The following is a 20,397-nucleotide window of genomic DNA, read 5'->3' as shown; positions in this document are numbered from 1 at the left end:
ATTCTACTTGCTCTAGATTCATAATTGTTTTCCTTTTGTGACAAGACAGTGATAAAGTAGGTGTCCAGTAGTTCTGTCTTCTCTGGTATTTCTCTATTCTCTCCACATAACAGGCCTACTATTTCCTTGCTCTTTCTCTTGTTCTGAACACAGTGGGATTTTTAAAAATTTTAAATTCCTCTTTGAAGTTCAAACTATAGCTTCTCTGACCACCCTACAAATATTGGTAATTCATTTATACTCTTCCTTGGCAATTTGCCCCTCTTTCCATTTCCTATACCTGTCTCTTTTAAATATTAGCTCAGCTGAAAGCACCTTATGCAGTCACCACAATTTCTTCAGATGTTTCCCAGTTTTCTTTCTTATAGGGATTGCTTGTAAATGTGCTTTGAGTTTCTCATGGCAGAAAATCTCATCTTATTCTTCATGCACTCCCTTTTCTTTCAGTATTTCTGATCAAGGATCTCAGTATTTTCTTAAACTTATTGAAATCAGCTTTTTAAAAAGTTGAGTACAGTTTACACTAGTTTCTGCTTTCAGCATAACACATCCCAAGAGGGCATGGTCAATTCCCCCTGAGGTTCTCACTATTTCTGCATTGCTGGCTAGTTCTTCTCTTTGGGAGAACCAGATCTGGAATAGCTGATCCTCTTGTCACTTCCTCCAACTTCTGGAAGATGACTCCTGGAAGACAAATGTTTTAAGGCTATCATCCTATGCATGCTCATGGGAGAATAAACTTCACTGGATACCATGGGACATACATAAACACATAAACATACATGGGTCCAGACTGTACACTAGCAATCAAAAGCAAACATTTCCAGCAGGATAGCTATGTTAGTCTAGGGTGACAAAAACAAAAGTCTTCCGTCATCTTTAAGACTATGTGGTTTTATATTCCCAAGAATTAAGTTTCACTGAACTTTTGAGTTAAAAAGAGAATAATAAAAAGGCAGAAATAACATTTTAAGTAACATTCCTCACTCATTAGAATTGTAATGTAATGTGTTCAGCAGACTTCATAATCATAACTGTTTATTATATGTAAATTAATAATAATTAAACTGATAACATGCAGTCTATTAACTCTCTTGCGGATGAAAGTACAGAGACAGAGAAGCAAAACAAAAAGTGTGGGCTTATTCCCTATCATCTTGTCACTGGTTTATTTTTCACTTCTTCATTCCCTCATTTAAGTTTATCTTTTCTTAGTACATTGCTGCTACTCTACCTAGAAGCTTGTCCCTTGGTATCTTGTCTTGTCACGCGGCAGTTATACTTTCCATATTGGACTAAGATGTCTGTATCTTTTACAAGTTCTGTACAAATTTTAGTTGAGGTCAGGGAGTCTGTTTATATATCCACTACAATACTCATTTTTAAACTAGGAGTATGTGTGCAATATCTCAAGGACAAAATGTATACATATTCATATATACAAACATCTACATGTATATCTACATACACAGTGTTACAGACAGTATGTATTTATAGGTTACTTTTGCACCAAATCCTTTCAAGTAAGCATCAAAGTCCAGGGAGGTTTGGCTTTTTGATCTCGTACTTGGGTTGCTAAAAAAAAGTCAAGCATACCCCTATATCCTACTTTGGAATGTTAACAGTGCCATAGTGAAGCCAGTAAGATTTTCTTTTAGTAGATATGTATGAACTGAACTATTAAAAATGTACTGAAAATATCCTTGAAGCATTTGTCTATTTTCACCATAGTTCCTGAATCAGCTATTTTATTTTTGTGAGGTTTGGTAAGGATTTTTTTCCCCTGCAACTATATTAAATTATCCTAAATGAAATGCTGCCAATTTCTTTTCTTTTTAACACACGTCATTGTCACAGCATTCCTTACCATACACAAGGCATGCCATCCTATTTAATAATTAGTGCTGCTTTACATTTGAAGCTCATGTAATCAAGACATTCCATCCAGTCATTATAATATCTGCTGCCATTCTGCTTATGTAGTTGTTAATGCTCTTCCAGAGCAAACCTGGTCCTGCTTCATCACAAAGAAGAGTGCTGCTTACCAAGATTCATATACAGACCTTACTGTGGAAAATTCACATTAAAAAAACCTCCCTACAAAATCATGGAAATGCTTTACAAAATACTTTGAAATCCACTTCCTTGATATATCTTTATTGCTGGAGCTATTCTTTGTTTAATATTTGAGAGGCAAATAAAAATGTTCTATAGGGAACCTCTAATGCAGAAATGAACAGCAAAATGAAAGTGGAACAGTGCTATACTCTGAATAAATTCCAGGAAAATAATAAAATATACCCTCAAGAGGAAACACCAAAGTCACAGTGAAGTGGGGAAATGTCATGGAAAGTTCCTGGATCAAGCCTTAAGTCCTAAGCAGTGAAACAAGCAGTGCAGAATTTTACCCTTTTATAGGAATGTTTGCCCCACTTGGAGGAGGCAACATGCTGGTCACATGTGCAGTGAAACAGTAATATGGGGCTAATGCAGGTTGAAGTATTTGCAGAAACAGAGTCTAAGTAAAGATGGCTCACTTAAACACTATGGATTTTAGCACTTTTCACACATCTTGTTTAAGAACAAGCTTACTTTCATGACATCTATTAGGTACATCATTGTGAAGGGTTTTTTTATAGAGACTAATACTGTTTACCTTGAACAGTGTAATAAACAGACATTCAACAGGTGTATCTTTTATTTGCATCTTCCTTCTCTACCAAGGGATGGGCAAAAGTGCAACATCTTCAGATGTTGCTAAATTACAACTCCTATTAGCCCTAGCTGTCACAGCCTATAGTAAGGAATGCACACCACAGCTTGTATAAAAGTAATTAGCATGTAGTCTAACACTTAGCAAGTGGACAGGAAGAAGGTATTTAACCACTGGTTGATTGCTTGTCTCATGGTCTGCTGTAATAGCTATGCAATCTGCACTGAGGATGTTACTATGCTATTTAGTAGTTAAATTAACAAGTCATGGGTGTTGTATAGGTCATAATTATCATTGCACATTCCTACAATACATAACAAGTCAAAGAAGCATGTAATTGGAAAAGTGAGGATCATTTTTGATGTCACAGTGACACCAGCCTATTTGCTTAGCAAAAGCTAATGCTGAGAACAGCTGAGAAGTTACTAAGTCTGAAGGAATCTGGTAAAACACGCAGTCAGGCTGTGGTTCTTAAAAACCATGTCAGTTGGATATATGGAGAAAATAATGCACTGGGATTTTCCTTCCAAAAGTAGTGATTGCAGCTGATGTGGCAAGTTCCATAAGGAAGCAAAATTTCCATTCCTTTAATGGTTGTATAGAAGGAATGTTTCAGTGTCAAGTATGAATGTTGCTCTTTCGGTGCAATTAATAAAGACATCGTATATTAGAACAGGGACCAGAGTTTTATTTATTTATAGGGCAAAATGAGTCAGTCCTAGCAGTTCACTGTTACCATTCCCCATGAGTATTTTTAATGCATACAGGTACACAGCTAGTAGACAAGCTGATAATACCGGGTTTTGTATGAAAATTAGTAAAGGGTAGGTCTGGATCTCAAGTGCATAAGTGAGTGAAGATTTCCCAGTATGAAACTTGAAATGAGAGTACCTACAAAGATGAGGAAGCCAACTCCTCCTTATATACCCTGTTTCCAATAACCTTCTTCCTTCCAGCAGATAATCTGTAAAAAAAACTTGTGAGCAAACCTGGGGCAAAACCAAACTAGGAAGAATTGTTATTTCAGAGGTAAGGGCAAAGCTAAGAGAACCACATTGCCACAGGGACTTACATCAGTTTTGCTTTCTGTAAATTGGCCTAGAGAAAAAGCATGTTATCTTTAGCTTCCATCCCACAAAAAAGAGTAAACTGGTTGTACGTATTTTAATTTACCGTATTTTTCGCACCATAAGACACACTTTTTCCCCACAAAACAGGGGGGTGAAAAGTCTGTGCGTCTTATGGAGCGAAGAAAACATTATATTTTCCTGTTTTCTTCTCCTAAAAAATTGGTGCGTCTTGTTCCTCAAATATTAAGATTAGATTATGGAAGAATAATCAAGGCCAAATGACACAGACATTTCTATGATATGCTCTCTTGCTGTTACTTAGACAAAATGCAGCACAGCCATTCTTTTTTCGAGAGTATCAGAATTTACAGTTACAATGCATCTCTATTAAAATACAATACTTGCTCTGGCCCTACTTGTTATAGAAGAGTAGACATCAAAACTTCCATTGAATTCCATTTCCTTTTATTTATTTTTAAGCAATGCCACCATTTTACAACCAAGAAAAATTCAGGTATCCTTATAAGGTGCCATCTCTACCTTGCTTTCTATGGGACAAATGACATAACTAAAGAACACAGCCAAGGTCCTCTCATGTAGTTGCCTCTCTGGAATCCGCCTGCAGCATTCTGCAGATTAACAATATGCCCACATTCAGATAAGCCTCAGTCAAGAGAGGGGTGGGGAAAAATAGTCCCTCCCCCAACTTAACTTATTTTTTAATTCATAGATAAATAGTTCTTTTTTTAAAAAAAGTTATGTTCATAGTTTTGATCCTGAGAAACATTCCATCTGTTAGGGAGTTCCCACTGTAAACATAACAGCTCAGCAAAGGCTACAAAAGGAAGGCTTTGAGGCTACGGGCTAGACCCAAATTTGCAAGGCTCTTGCCTAGGTGTGTGGAAAGACTTCCCCACTTGCTATTTTGAAGTATTTTATTCAAGGAGGCAAATGGCAATTCTCAAATAGGACATCCTGTTAAAAAATTTAAAAAAACAACAACGAGAAGAAGGACAACAACAATCTGGTCTTTATATAACTGTAAATAGAAAAAGTTTCTCCACCCCCATGGTGTTTTCTGCAAAGTTTTACTTCTCAAAAAAGGGACTGGAGAGAAATAGCTCGTGGCCACCTGCTCTACAGGAGGTGTTGCAATGAAGATGGTGTATACAAGGACTTCAAGACATCATTGATGCTTAATGACAAATGCCATGTTGGGCTTTTAATCAGCTGCTCAGCAAGCATGCCTTTAATCCTTACCTCGCATCCACCACTTTGGAAGTAAAGCCTATGGTGGTATTGAAAAAAGTCATATGTAATGGCTTTAAGATTGCCTAATTTTATCACCTACATTTTAGGTAATGGGACTTAGGTAACCTTGAAAGAAATTACCACACACAGGAGACTGGCTGCCACAAATAATGTTTGTCTAATTCACAGAATCAGTTCCCCAAAGTCATAGTTTAGGACAGATGAGGCCACTGCCTCTCTCCATGATAACTTCTCTGCTTCCAAGACTTAGCACAACTTATTCCATCAGATTCAGCTGTTCAGAGTAGCCAGAAGAATTTTAGAAAGATGAAATTCAGGTCCTCAAGCAAGGAAGGTGGAAAAAAAATACACATCTCTCATACAATTGCTGTGGTCAAGGCCTTGTGGATGTTTGCAGTCAAGAAGAAATACTGTTGCCTTCTGCCTTCCTCAGACATGTCCAGCTGTTCGTTCAAGACGGCATGCCTTGTAGATTACATTTTCCTAGCAGGAAATCAGGAATTGTAAGCACTACACATATACAAGTTACATAGCTCTCCTTTGGAAGCAAATTCTCCAAGATGGCTTGAGTTGGAGCACAGGAGCTCCTATCCCAGAGATAAAGAGTTAACCCATCATTTACACTCACCCCGTATGTCTCTCTCTCTTCCCCCCCGAGTTCCTAGGCAAATGTTTCTTTAAAAAAAAAACACCCTTGAAAAAGTCCAGTGAGAACCCTATTGATAACATATTCCACCTTACAAAGTTCCTTCTCAGTCCAGGATCCATCCTATGTTCTGTGTGGATTCAAATTGCTTGATGAATTTTTTAAAAAAATTAAAAATATCCTCCAAGTGGTGTACGTGAACATCCCCCCTCCCACTATAAGTCGTTGCTCCCTTGACACAAGGTAAATGTATTTTTAAAAGTACATCTACGGCAGTCATTTTAAGTCATAAAATAATTCCTTAGCATGACTCAACCCCAAAATGCTCACTCTCCACAGGAAATTAACCTTCATTTGCAGAAAAAAAAACAAGTCCATCCTTCTTATTTGCAAGAAACTACATCCTTTCAGATATACCAGAATACAACTCCTGGAACTTGCACCAATTCCCAGGGACTCCCATGGGGGCAGAGTGGTTCCAAAGACACTGTGACCGCCTTGTTGCTCCTCACATGGTCCCATGGCTCCTAGAGCCCAATTTAAACCAGCCCATCTTCTCCCGTGTCAGATCCAGGTCCCGTAGTCTGATAATGACCTCCCCGAGGAGGATGTTTTCCCAAAAGCCTTCTTCACTCAGAACACTCAAATGTAGCTCTCGCTGGTGAAGGTCTCCTTTTGGAATCCCATCATAGATGAGCTGCAAGATACAGAAAATTTTGGGATGTAAGCCAACACACTCACCCTTTCTCCTTAAAAGACCAGAAGGAGCTTTTTAGCACAGCATGGGTACCGTAGTTTCTGGTCTTCAAAGCAAAGCAAAGCATGCTGTTTATACACTGCCCCATGGTGCTTAAAGCACTCAGATGGCTTACAATTTAATAATGCAGGCTACATGTTGCCCCCCCCCCCACAACAAACTGTGTCCTCAATTTACCCACCTTGGAAGGAAGAAAGCCTAAGTCAACTTGAGCTGGCTACCTGGGACTGAACCTGGGTCATGAACAGAGTTTTGGCTGTAGTATTGTAGTTTAATGACTGTGTCACGAGGATGGATATAGGAAGTCCCTTATGCATGTATATTGTAACACAGACAGCATGTTCTGTGTAGCATGGTATGGCCAAGTAGGGTTGCATGTGCCATAGCACATCCGGAACAGTGGTTATTCAACAAGGTTGACAGAAATCTTTACAGAAACTCATATGCTAAAGTCTTGAAACAGCTTTGAAAAAGACTTTAATGGCTGCCTGGTATAGATTTACCAGATGAGCGGGATATAAATCAAATAAATAAATAAATAAATAAATAAGTAGGTTTCAAGAACTATGGAGAATTTGTGTAAATATAATCTTCTGTAAGATCATACCATATTTATTCAATATACATTGGGATCTCTGTAGTGGTTGCATCTTTGACTATACATTGTGTCTTTAAAAGGTTATATGCTGTTGTTTGATAACAGCTGTTCTTGGTTTTCTATGGCAAATGCAATACTGCTAGCTTTGAACACCTGTTTGAGTTTCTTTCTGCGGTGTTTAGATTTTTCCTGCAACTACTCTGTCCCTTCACCGGTGGTCCAACACAAATTAAGTAGGTGAGGTTACTCCACAAGACTTCATCTCTTTTTGTGAAGAAAACATCACTTCCTTGATTCATCAGGATGCTATTAAAAGTATGGAAGAAAGATAACTAAACAGATGACAGCCATATTCCCATCAGTTCCCACATTTCAGTAATAGTGGGTGACACTTTACCTTCTTCTATGAACCTCTCCTCTATGATCTGCATCAGATCTAAATGAGGTTTCCTGAAACTGCTTTCCCAGATCATCTCCTACTGGAGGGAGCTATGAATCAGCTGAGAGGATCCTCAAGGATCCTCCTCAACATAAGAGGATCCTGGGTGTGCCTGTCTATTCATGGAGTAAGACTATAAGAAACTGCCTTATGCTGAGTCAGTCAAATCATGAGTCCATCTAACTTGGCATTGTGTATATTGGGAGCCAGCAAACCTCCCAGTTCCTTTTATCCAAGGCTGGGCAATTGTGGGCTTCCAGATGCCATCAGAATGCAATTCCCATTTACCCTTATTATTCACTTTGATAATTCAAAGTGAACTGCAGGCCAGCAAAATTTAGAGGACCACAGTTAACCATCTTATCCTAATCCACTGTGGCTCTCATCTATATTGTATCGTAGTCCAGGCCTGGGCAACTTCCAGGGACTGCATAAGCCCACAACTGGATCTTGGCAGGCACACTCATCCAGAGGTTCCATCTATTTGTTTGAAAAACAAATTCTAAAAAAGCTCACTTAAGCCCACTAGTGGACAAGAATGGTAATTTCATAGTTTCTTTTCATTGCTTTGATCTGATTTAGGAAAAACCTGACTGAAAATCAGTCCTGGATTAGGAAAAAAGATCTTCTGGGCCTAAACCAACTCAGAAAAATTACCATCCACATTCCCAGAGAGGGTTAAGGTTTTTTGTTTCTGTTTTTTTTTTTAAGTATACAAGCCACATCTCTTTCAAGAGGCTTTTGAAGGCAGCCTCTTTTGAAGTTATTCGCCTCTGTACAGTGCTGCTCTGTAACATTGCACCATTAGGGTATTGTGTTGGTCTATTTTTTGTTTTCTGGTGTGTGTGTTCTCTTTTTCATTTAATTGTATTATATCTCTGGTTTTATATGTACATTGCCCAGAATAGTGCTGTGCACTAATGGGGTGGTGTGTGTGTGTGTGTGTGTGTGTGTGTGTGTGTGTGTAAACAAACAAACAGACAAACAAGTCTGGGGGGCAGGGGGTTCCTGTGGATAAGCTATAATTGGGCCTTTAGGAGCTGCATGTGGTCTACAGACTTCCCGTTGTCTGTTTGCGCTGTTGTTATTCAGTGGGAGATGACTACATGAAGTCTATCACACCAGGGTGAAAATTCAAGTGGGCACAGCCACATTTTGCCTGAGTAGAGAGTTCTGTATGAGCCACCATTTACAGACAGGCTCTCTGTCACCTGGAGCTAAATACTACCCTTCTCTTGTTAAAGCAAATATAAATACAAGCATAATGTGAGCACGAACCCTCTCATCACATTTGCATGACAGAACCTTCACCTCAGTTCACAGAAATTCTGATTCCTGAAGGCTGGATTGCTGGATGCTGCATGGAAGCATTGGCTTATTTTCTCACAAATTAGATATGCTCCGTGAGCACTATTCTCTTGTGAGCAAACCAGCTGAACATTAATATAAAGCAAAAGTTTTTATATTAATATGTTCTTAATACAATAGGCTACAGAAGAAGGCAAGCAAATGAGGTCCTCCTCCATATATCTAATATCTGCCAATCCACAATTTCATCTGTTCCAATTCCTGCTTTATTTAGTACACAGATGGGCAATTTTGTGGCACCCCAGATATTATTGGATTGCAATTCTTATGTTCCATTACCATTAACTTAACGTGATTGGGACTGATGAGAGGGGCAGTCCAACAATATATAGAAAGCCAAAAGTTGTCTGCCCTGGTTTAGTACATCTATATTTATCCTATGTCTCATCCCATTAAGGTAAGATTTGCAGGAACATACCATTTCATTGTAAGTCGGGTTGCAAGTTTTTCGAGCTACTTTTGTTTTCCTCTTGGTGGTTTTCTGGGGATCGGGCAGAAGATAGATCTTAACGTAAGGGTCAGGGTCACTACCATCCTGAATAGGTTGCTGAGAGAAAGAGAGAGAGAACATCACCACAGTTGACAGATGAGGTTGCAGAGGTTTGAAAAACATTTGACTTTCAGCCACCACTGAGAAAGCCACCAAGCAGAACACTTACCAGACCTCGGATGTGCATCACCATGATAAAAAGCTTGTTGTTTTTGTAGGATACTGACAGCTTTACTTCCCCACCCACCTTGCCAACTGGTTGGGACCATGTTGCATCTAGGAAAAAGAAATAGCAGTGTTGTCACGTGGAACAAACAACCCAAAATTCTCAGGACAGTTCTGTACCTGTCCATAAAAAGCTAATGTTTTTAATTTAAATGTAAACAATACTGGGCAGAGGGATTTATGCTGGCATAAATGTAACTGTTGAAACTGTGGGAGCAGTTAGATTAAGAAATCTAATTGGGGTTTAGCAAGTGTAGGGGGAAAGGGATAAAAGTGCTGCAGAATCGCTTTGACCCCTGATTTCCCCTCCACTTGTTTTTGTTCTCTCCGCAGCTTACTTCCGTGTATAAGACGACCCTCAATTTTTAGTCTAAAGATTTTAGACAAAAGTATAGTCTTATACACGGGAAATGCGGGAAGTTAAAATAAATAAATAAATAAATGACCAGGAATGTGGGGGGCAACTTATTAAGTAACACCAGCTTACCACCATGAATTACACAGTTACATTTCCACCAGAGTAAACCCCCAATATGATTATGGTCATTGATGCCAAAAGAGTACAGTGGACCCTCGACTTACAGACTGCTCGACTTACAGACTTTTCGAGTTACAGACTTCTCTGTCTGCAAAATTTAGATTCGACTTGCAGCCGGAGAATCGACCTACAGACCAGAAAAAACCCAAAATGGAACAAAAATGGAACAAAAACCGCCAGTTATGGGATTAATTGGTTTTCAATGCATTGTAGATCAATAGAGACTCGACCTACAGACTTTTCGACTTGCAGCCACTGTTCCAATACGGATTAATTACGTAAGTAGAGGGTCCACTGTACAGTGTAATTCCCCTATCAAGGTTTATCTCTATTTTAACCATCATATTTCCATTGGGGCACCTTGGATGTGTAACATATTTTATAAATTGTCCTATAACATTGTTCCAATCTGTAAGTCAGCTCCTGATAATATACATTAACATCTGAACACATTCACATTAGGAGGAAGCAACAGACTTTCTTATGCTGACTAGCTCTTTTATCCTATTTTCCAAAACCGTATTTATTATCATCTTCATCCCAAGGCTGTTTGCACATGGTCATATTCTGTACAGAAAAACTGAAGCAAATGATCCTTACTGCTTGCATTCTTCATATTATTTACCTGCAGGCTTTGGAACTGGGTTGGTGCCTGAAGCAACTTCATCCCTTGGAAGTGGGTGGAAAAAGGTATATACCAGGTCACACTACAAGAAAAATATATCACAGCATTAAGACATAGTTTTAATATGCCAATATCTGGCAAACACCTTCTGCACTTTGACAGAATAAAGGGAGTCTGATTGGGTTTATACTACAGCCAGAATCCTACTGGTGTTTGCATAAAGTCTGTGTAACTTGATTTATCTAACTACAACTAATTAATGAGGTGCTGGGTCGTGTCTCAGCCACATTGCTGCTCATATCCCTGATTGCTCAAAGAGATGTGTGCTGGTAGCTGTCAATTTGCAGTAATTAGCTTTGTTAGGTTATGCAAACTTTACATAAATACCAATAGGATTCCATACTATGTGTGCGATCTAAATATAGTAATTAACTCTCATAATCAGCTAATTGTTTCTTGAGGCCTGCACTCCAAAGAGCCCCAAAGCTTCTTATAATTGACAATGGTCATATTTCATACAAACACATAGGTATGATATGTAACTTCTTTCAAATGGATGGAAGAACTAGACCACAGAACAAGCAATCCAATCTGCTTATCTAAGTGGAGTGTAGATGACATCTTTAATTCTGTTGCCCTGAGTTTGGTACCCCAAACTTATAGCCATTAAGAATATCCTCCTGACTGCGTTCATGTAGTGGTTTAAGAAAATCCAAGGTGTTGTAGCTAGGCAAGGAAGCAACATGCTGCTCACATTTCTACAATCATCAATGAAACTTGCTAAAGCAGAAAGGCAGAAGTGTTTGCAGAAGAATCCAGGAGCAGACTGTGCATGGCATCTCAGAACAGTCTTGATGAGCCTCTGTCTGCCAATAATCAATCTCAACAGATGCATCCTTCCCCCCCTCACACACACACAAATTACCTCAGCCACATCAGAGGCCGCGTGGATCAGATGCCAGATGTATCTATTCAACTCCTCTTTCCTCCTCTCAGCCACTGCCTCTCCTCGCGACCGTCCAATCACAAACCTGCTGGGAAAGCTGGGATATTGCAAGGTGGATGATGGGGAAGAGGAAGAGAGTCATTTAGGGACGGATCCTAACCATCAAGAGAAGCACAAACTCAAATGAAGCAGGGGGACTCTCAAACTTTCTTGTTGCTTTTAGGAAATCCTAAAAGGACTACTTGTACCACACTGTAGTGGCTGTCAGATGGAAAAGCTCTTGGGCTGTCTGCATTTCAGGGATGAAACTTCTAACTAATCTTTGAAGAGGTAGCCGTGCTAGTGTGTGCAAGCATATCAGGTAAACTCCAAAGAAACAAAACAAAGTTAAAATATAATGGTCTTTAAGGTGATTCATGTTTTTGTCTTTTTTAAAATTCATTTTGTTTCTTTGGATTTTGCTCATATTAAAATATAATAGTCTTTAAGGTGACACCTGTTTTTGTCTTTTTTGTTTTGTTTTGTTTCTTTAGATTTTGCCTAATTCATCTTGTGTCACACAGAACACACTCATATACAATAGTCATGATTTATGCAAACACAGTATTCATTAGCAATTTGCTTTAAGACATCTACCTCTTCTGAGAAAATGCAGAGTTTATCTGCACAGCAAGAGCATACACCATGTACTGAAACATGCCCTTCATCTATATTCAAATTTGGAAAGCTAGTAACTGTCTTTTTTTATTTTTTATTTTTTGCATTAATTCACTGCAGATTAATACCTTCTTCTTCATTGTCCTGTTCTGTTTTTAAGGTCTTCCAAAGATACACTCAGAGTTACTTCATGTGGATAAGGCCTATTGCATTTTGATCCCCATACTATGAAATGCCCTTCCAGCTGAGATTAGACATCCACTTTCATTACTTTGTTTTCTTCTTTGCCAAAGCCTTTTCTTTTCAGAAAATTCCAAGTTTAATTGATATTTGGCTTTATTATATTTTTTGTTTCTTGTTCTTTTAATTTATTATGCTTTCCTCTCGAATATTCTATAGACATTTTATACATTTTATAAATATACAACCTTTTCCAATTTCTATAAAACTAACTAATTAGATAACTACAAATCTTTAACAACTTGGTTCTTATGGACCATATTTACAGGTCCAGGTTTCTCATCAAAATCCCATTTCCATGAAGGCTGAAACTGGAAGGGGCCTTGTTTATGCACTTATAGCCTTGCATTCTCCCTGCATCTATAATGCTGACATCCACACCCATTAACTCAAATTAATAAAACACAGGACTCGAATTCTAATTAAATTCTAATTACAAGGCCAAAAGGAAAAATGTTTCCCATAAGAGGCTGGTGGGGAAGAAGTTATCAAGGTCATGAGAAAAAGTGCATACTGTACGTTCAGAAAAATGAGGATCTTCTCAGTTGTGATCATGCATGTGATGCAGGAAACAAACAAGTCCTAGGTTGATTATAATAGTGCACATTCAGAACCCTTATCTGCATTCACTGCTTGCTCTTCTAAGCTCCAACACCAAAACATGGCAGTACAGAATTCATCAGAGGGTTAAGTTCAGAAATAGGTGTGAACGGTGTAGACTAAGCAAAAAATTCCAGTTTATTTAAGCAAACAAAACAAGCCACATAATGGAAATGGAAGACAACCAGCCTAGCAGTATGCTAAGTGATCTAAACTAGGGAAGGAAAGGTTCATTCATGATCCCTTGTACAGGGATCAATTAGGTCTCAGGTGGGAGAAAAATCTATGCACCAAGCCTTCCCAAGTGGAAAACTTTATTACAGAAAAACAGGGCAGTATAGACAAGTGTCTAGGAAACAGAAGTTTAAATGAATATATAACTGCTTTTCAGAAGCTTGTATCCCAATTGTAACTGAAAGTGTGTGTGAGAGAAGGGAGACTTGTAAGGCAAAATGGTTTTTTAAAAGTTAAATGGGATTAACCTGGGGAGACATGAGGAGGGGAAAATGAGGCGCAGCTTATTGTGCAGCTCCTGGAACTCTTCAAAGGTACGTTGGATGTAGGTGATCTCAGAGGGGTTTTCTCGTTTCACCTTCACGATGTATATCTGCAAGACAGGGAGGGAAGATTTCCTTCTGAATCAATTGCAGCATCTAAAATGCTGTTCCATGGGTTGTATGGACCCTCCCCACTTGGCTTTCAGCCCCCTTTCCAGAACAGCCCCATGCTGGTTTTGCTAACATTGTGCCTACCCCACTGCCCACCTGTTGTACCAACATAGCCACTGAAGAAACATACATAGCCCTTGCTGGGGTTGAAGACCTTTTCATGCCGGCAGAGAATTATGTCAACTATTCGGCCGGACGTCTTGATTGTGTGCACACGAGGGGCAAAGGAGAGTGTCGGCCGTGAGTCAGAGGCTGTGAACTTCATCTGTGCCAGGTTGTGAATGAAGAAGTTGAGCTTCGTGGCTACACTGCCCAGGCTGGACTCGATTAGCCTGGACCAAGGGACAAAATGTTTAGTCTATAGATTGGCAGGGAAAAGGATGTCCTATCCCCCCAAAATTTTAGAGGCTATGACAGACATCCAAAGGATGACTTTGGAACATCAACATTTCCCTAGTTCATTGGAGAGAGTCCTTTGGGACACTGGAGTTTCCCTTTCTAGTTTTCTAGCCACCAGACTTAGGATTAGAGTTTTCCTACCTGGTGAAATAGGTGGTGGCATCTGCCTCAGAGTCTTGTGGCCTCAGTGCATCATAGACATACTTCAGGTCCTCAAGGTCTGAGAGCTCTGGGATCCCACAGGACAGCATCTGGGCACCCAAAGGGCATAAATTAGCATTCAAAGTCAAAAGAAATGCAAACGCTCCCAATTTGGTCTGTGGCACATGAAAACCAATTTCTTAGAAACAGCCAGACTGTTAATGGGGGCTAATTTCAGGAATTACTTAACCCCTGTTACAGCAACTCCACTAGCTGCCAATCCATTTTCATGCACAATTTGAAGTGCTGGTTTATCCTATAAAACCCCAAACATTAAAAATATCCTTTTAAAAGACAATATTCCTAATATTTTTGCTCATGGCAAATGTGAGCAAGTAACATGTGCAGAACTCTCGGGACCAAAAAACAGGCCTTGTGGCAACATAATAGTTGGGGACAGGGCCTTGGGGCTGCCCTTCTTCATGTTCTGGTCTGTGACACACCTTGAAGGGAAGGGAGATAGAGGAGAAAGACAGAGAGAAATCAAAATCAGCCAATTCTCTTTGGCGATAATATTACTATTGTTATTATTATTAACTAGAATTGACTTATCTTGGCATAGAGAAGTGTTATTCTGTTAACTGTGAACTGGAAAGATCATTCACACAAAGCAAGAAGAATGGCAGAGATTCACCTTGCACTGACACAGAATCCATGGAAGAATCCCATGGGTGATTTGCTATGCAATTTTTAAATTATAATTATTTCGACTTCACTGTCATGCAGTCATGTGTTTTTTAGGGCTGCCAGATATTGATCCAGAGGACATAATGTCCTGTAGAGCAGAGGTCCCCAACCCCCAGTCTGCAGCCCGGTGCCGGTCTGTGGGCTTCCTTGAACTGAGCTGCGGACACGGATCTCCGGCACCACGCATGCACAATGTTGTCCTCACGGGTGGGCATGTTGCACTTTTTGTGAGCATGACACGCCCCTCCACAAAGCACAACACGCCCACCCGCAAGTGCGACACGCCCACCCATTAGCACAGGGGTGCCCTCACTCCCCTGCACACGGAGCCCGCATCCCCCAACTGGTCCACAATCTGAAAACAGTTGGGGTCTGCTGCTGTAGTGCTTCCAATTATTTATCATCATTGTCTTAGAACTGCAGAGCTGGAAGAGACTGAGCTGGAAGAGACATTATACATGAGGTCCTGTGCTAAACGGAAAAACAGAAGGGTAGTCATTCATACCACATTTAAAGTCAGAGAACCTCTCTTTGCATCCCCAAACTCTAGCTGCAGAGGTCAGGGGGATATCCAGTAACAAAAAAAGTTCAGTAAGAGTTACATTGTGCTGCCTGGAGAGATGCAGTGTTGCAGGAGAGCACAGACCATAAGGAAATAGGATCTGGGTATCTTACCAGGCCTAAAAGATTGATGAACAGATGGGTATGCTTTCGGATCAGGTTGTAAGCCTGACAACAGAGATCAACAAAATCATGGAAGCGACTGGAAGGTTTATCACCACCGTTGATGACATAAGCCATGTCTGACGTGAATACGAATGGAGCCCGGTCCCTGTATGGAAAATATGTACATATCATAGCATGGTATCACAACATGTTACAACAACTAAGGATGGAAGAGACATTGCACTTCCTTCTCAAATCAAATCAGAACATCAGGTCCTTCTAGAGTAGACCTGCATAGCCTATGTTATCCTAAAGGGTCTTGAAACAGTGCCACAGTAAAGAAAGTTGCATGGCTGGTACAGGCTGTGTAGCAATTCAGTGGGTGGGTGGGTGGGAGGTGGAATCCCGAAAAATTGGGAAGGTTAAAACATACATATATAAATGTTCATTGAGAGTAGACAGGCCAAATTCTCTTTTCCTAAAGACCGATAATCTGTTCTCCTAAAAATATTTTAATGAAAAGTAACATTTATCTCACAACAAATCAGAAAGCATACGACTGTATTTAGAGATCATGAATTAGAGTGTTAAATAAGCCATTGTCACAAAACAGGTTAAAAATTTCTGGAATTCTAAAACTAATATTTGAGAGTAAAGATGTCAGACTTGGAGAGCATTCCTATTCTTAGATCTCATGGCTGGCACAGGTTACAGTGGCACAACGGTGTTCGACTGGCAAAGAGGAAAGAGGCATTTGCCCTGGGGCCCCAATGCAGAAAATTCTATGGATGACAATCTAACACCCGCAATGCTTCTGCTAATGGAAGGCCCTGAAGTGAAGTACTTGAGGGACAGCTCCTCCCTTCTCTTGTGAGATCTCATCCCTGGGCTCCACATCTGTGTCAGCTTCCCAATAAAACCAAAGAGAAAGCCAATTTTTAAAAACCAAAGCAGAACACTACTGCAGACAAAACAACAACAACAAAGCAAAACCAAGGGGATTTTTTAAGGGCGCATTCTGTTTTATTTTTACTTGTGTTTTTAATATTGTTCTTACCATGAGTTTTTAATTTGATAGTTGTTTATTTATTTTTTAATATTGTCATATTTTATTTTTTTGGTTTTTAATGGTTTTTTAAAATGCTCTAAGCCACCTTGGAGCTTTTAGGAGAAACAGGGCATATAAATATTGAAAACAAAATAAAATAAAAATAATGGTGACTACACACTGTGTATTCCCTGTATTGCTACCACTTAGAACTGCTCTGTCAGTTCCCAAATAAAGCAGGTGTGTGACCCTTGAGGTCTTGCATGGCATATAAATTCAGTATTCAGACCCACTGTCTCCACACAAAGAGGGAAACAAGAATACAGACCTGCTTTGCCATAAGCTTAGTCAAAGTCTCAAACCTTTTACTTAGCATTAGCAGCTAGACCTCTCTGGTCGGCCCCACAGAGAATATTTCATAAACAGTGGGATGAAGTGGAGGCTTTTCATTCTTTTAGAAGACTGAACGTTTAACTGAATCAACGTCACTTTCACACTTTCCAAATTAAATTGACATTTTACATTTAAATATTTCTATTCTCCACTGTATTTTAGTATTCTTTAAAAAATGTTGATAATGAGAAAGAGAGAGGTCTTTCTCAGAATCCTCTACTTGGTCAATATTTTTTTTAAACTGTAAACTGTATTGAAAACAGGAAAGAAAACAATATAAGCCTTGGCACTTAATAAAATCTTACACTATCAATTTCTATATTACAGCTGGCTATTGGTTGTTGTTGTTTTTAATTAAGCCCAATTTCTTCAACTAAAGGCTACACAAAGTAACACTTTGCATTTTGCTTTGTTTGTTTGTTTGTTTGTTTGTTTGACTTTAGGCCAGGACTGAGAGTAGTGAATCTGTGCCAGGAAAAAAGAAAAAATCCAGTAGGAGCCAGTCCTGTTCCATCTCATACTCTCAAAAAAAGAGAGGCAGCTCTGGAGAGCTGGAACTCCTGAGTAGGTAGCCAGTGTTGGTGCTGTGCCAATGGTTACAGTGAAGAAGGAAAGTCCTGCTGCGCTCCTAAGGGCAATACAGTGGTGTCCCGCTTGACGATTACCTCATTGTATGACGAATCTGCTGTATGACGAGGTTTTTGTGATCGCTATTGTCTATGGGGAAAATCCGCTTTATGATGATCGGTTCCCTGCTTCGGGAACCGATTTTTCGCTTAACAATGATCAAAACAGCTGATCGTTGGGTTTCCAAAATGGCCGCCTGCTGTGCAAAATGGCTCCCTGCTGTGTTAGGGATGGATTCTTTGCTCTACAGGGAGCAGAAAATGGCTGCCCTATGGTGGATCTTCGCTTTACAGTGAGGTATTTCGCCCATTAGAACGCATTAACCGGTTTCTAATGCATTCTAATGGGCTTTTTACTTTCGCTTGACGACGATTTCGCTCTACAGAGATTTAGCTGGAACGGATTAACGTCATCAAGTGAGGCGGTACTGTAGTGAAGCCTTAGGTTCTAAATACCACTATCATTTAATCTCACCTTTATTTCATCCATTTTATCTTAATTATTTTCATATTCATTGTAGTATCTTCTTGATTCTTATTTTTGCACTTATCTTGAGCTCTCACCTACTGTTACCTATTCCTTTGTTGTTTTCCACCCAGCAGGCAAGACACTCTCAGGTGCTGTACTACAAATGTGCCCTATTTTATTGGCAACTTTCTTTTTGTAAAAAAGCACTTGTCCAAGAAGTTCCCCATGAGCTGAAACAGAACATCCATTTGCAATCCTCCTGACGATCATATACTCTATCCATGTCATTACATTTGCAGACTTTCTCTTTCTAAGTCAGAGCTGCCAAATTTCAGGGACATTGGACAAAGGAGACAATGGACTTTTGATTATTGGAGACTTCTTGTAAATGCTGACCTATAGAGTGTTGCTGTTGTTAAGACTGGTGAGCAATCTGGCATGACTTCCCAGTTTCGTAGCTCTGTCATTTCTACCTCCCTTACTGGCTTTGTACAGTCTACCAGGAATGTACACTTGTGCAGTGCCTTTTGCCAGTTCTAGCAGTATGCACATTTACAACCCAGCACTTCTTACCTGAAACCAGTGTGGGAATTTACAATGACACCACCCACATTAGTTGCTTAGCCTTCATTTCATTTCATATTAGGTAAAGGTAAAGGTAAAGGTTCCCCTTGACAATTTTTGTCCAGTCGTGTTCGACTCTAGGGGGCGGTGCTCATTCCCATTTCCAAGCCATAGAGCCAGCGTTTTGTCCGAAGACAATCTTCCGTGGTCATATGTCCAGTGCGACTTAGACACGGAACGCTGTTACCTTCCCACCGAGGTGGTCCCTATTAATCTACTCGCATTTGTATGCTTTCGAACCGCTAGGTTGGCGGGAGCTGGGACAAGTGACGGGCGCTCACTCCGTCGCGTGGATTTGATCTTACGACTGCTTGGTCTTCTGACCCTGCAGCACAGGCTTCTGCGGTTTAGCCTGCAGCGCCACCACGTCCCTTTTCATATTAGACTTGGAGTTAATACAGATATGGGCATTTTCTCTCTTTTGCATTGTTTCTGCAACTGGCGCCCACTCAGCACCAGCAAATTTAGTCATGTCCTCATGAGCCCACAAGTTTGCTTGAAGTGCTTACCTTTTGATATTGCCAAACATCTGGGCATGGCCCAGAAACCTGCCAAAATCAATGTGGAACATGTGTCCAGTGGTCTTCAGCATGATGTTATCATTGTGCCGGTCACAGATTCCCAGCACATAAGTGGCTACGCAGCAGCCAGCACAGGAGTAAATGAAGTTCTCTACCGCCTGTGGAATAAAGACAGATGTTAGGACAGTCAAATAAAGAACTGAATGACATGCAATAAGGGCAGGCGGTTTGGCAACGTTTTGTGTTCCTAGGAAATTAAAAGGTAGTTACAGTCTGAAATGAATGAAATATCTTGCTAAGAAAACAAAGGAAATTCGGAACGGCAAGAGATGCCAACACCATGTAGACAAATCCGGATCTCAGTGCTTGTCCTCTGCTTTTGTAATTTCCAGATATAAAACAGAACACTCTAGCCGCCTAGAGTGGTCCAGTGGGCCAGATAGGTGGGGTATAAATTAAATAAATAAATAAATAAATAAATAAGAACATTCCAACTTTCACATTAAACCAATCATGGAAATAAGCAAATTGCTTAGTTTCTGCCCCTCCCCCCCAAAAAAGGTTTTTCACTCTCTCTTCATTTCACCTTACCTTCTCATATTCATCTTCCTTGGGGTTGTGCTTCTGTAGCCAGTCAGCCAAGGGGCGATCTTTGAAAGAGCCTGTCACACCATGCTCCACCTGGATCTTTCGTAGTGTTTCTGCATTAGGGATCATCTCAACCATTCCTTTAGCACATAGAAAGTGATCACATGATCGGTAATGCTGCCAGGGAGGAATTCTAGGGGTTGCAGTCCGAGAACAGTTCTAGTTTTGAACGTCCTCAGCAAATGCATGACAGAGTGTCCTGTCAATGGTTAAACTGCTGAAAATATCTCTATTCTTTTGAAATAACTGCTTTATGAAATCCT

General features: G+C 40.0%; 1 protein-coding gene across 4 annotated transcripts in view; it reads right to left on the bottom strand.

The window, feature by feature from the left end:
- Positions 1-4,231: 4,231 nt before the first annotated feature.
- PIK3C2B (phosphatidylinositol-4-phosphate 3-kinase catalytic subunit type 2 beta) overlaps positions 4,232-20,397 on the bottom strand; it is a 115,513-nt gene continuing 99,347 nt past the window's right edge. For all 4 annotated transcript variants that reach the window (XM_078391903.1, XM_078391902.1, XM_072997325.2 and 1 more), the window contains 11 exons: positions 20,078-20,214; positions 19,475-19,644; positions 15,815-15,971; positions 14,393-14,502; positions 13,983-14,184; positions 13,667-13,791; positions 11,667-11,784; positions 10,742-10,823; positions 9,523-9,629; positions 9,282-9,410; positions 4,232-6,398 (listed from right to left, as the gene is read on the bottom strand). In XM_078391903.1, the coding sequence (XP_078248029.1) occupies positions 6,210-6,398; positions 9,282-9,410; positions 9,523-9,629; positions 10,742-10,823; positions 11,667-11,784; positions 13,667-13,791; positions 13,983-14,184; positions 14,393-14,502; positions 15,815-15,971; positions 19,475-19,644; positions 20,078-20,214 (1,526 nt within the window). In that variant the 3' untranslated portion in view covers positions 4,232-6,209. The remainder of the gene's footprint in view (positions 6,399-9,281; positions 9,411-9,522; positions 9,630-10,741; positions 10,824-11,666; positions 11,785-13,666; positions 13,792-13,982; positions 14,185-14,392; positions 14,503-15,814; positions 15,972-19,474; positions 19,645-20,077; positions 20,215-20,397) is intronic.

Source organism: Pogona vitticeps, chromosome 4 (genome assembly GCF_051106095.1).
Source record: "Pogona vitticeps strain Pit_001003342236 chromosome 4, PviZW2.1, whole genome shotgun sequence".
Lineage (NCBI taxonomy): Eukaryota > Metazoa > Chordata > Lepidosauria > Squamata > Agamidae > Pogona > Pogona vitticeps.
This window is presented reverse-complemented; position numbering and strand designations above follow the sequence as displayed.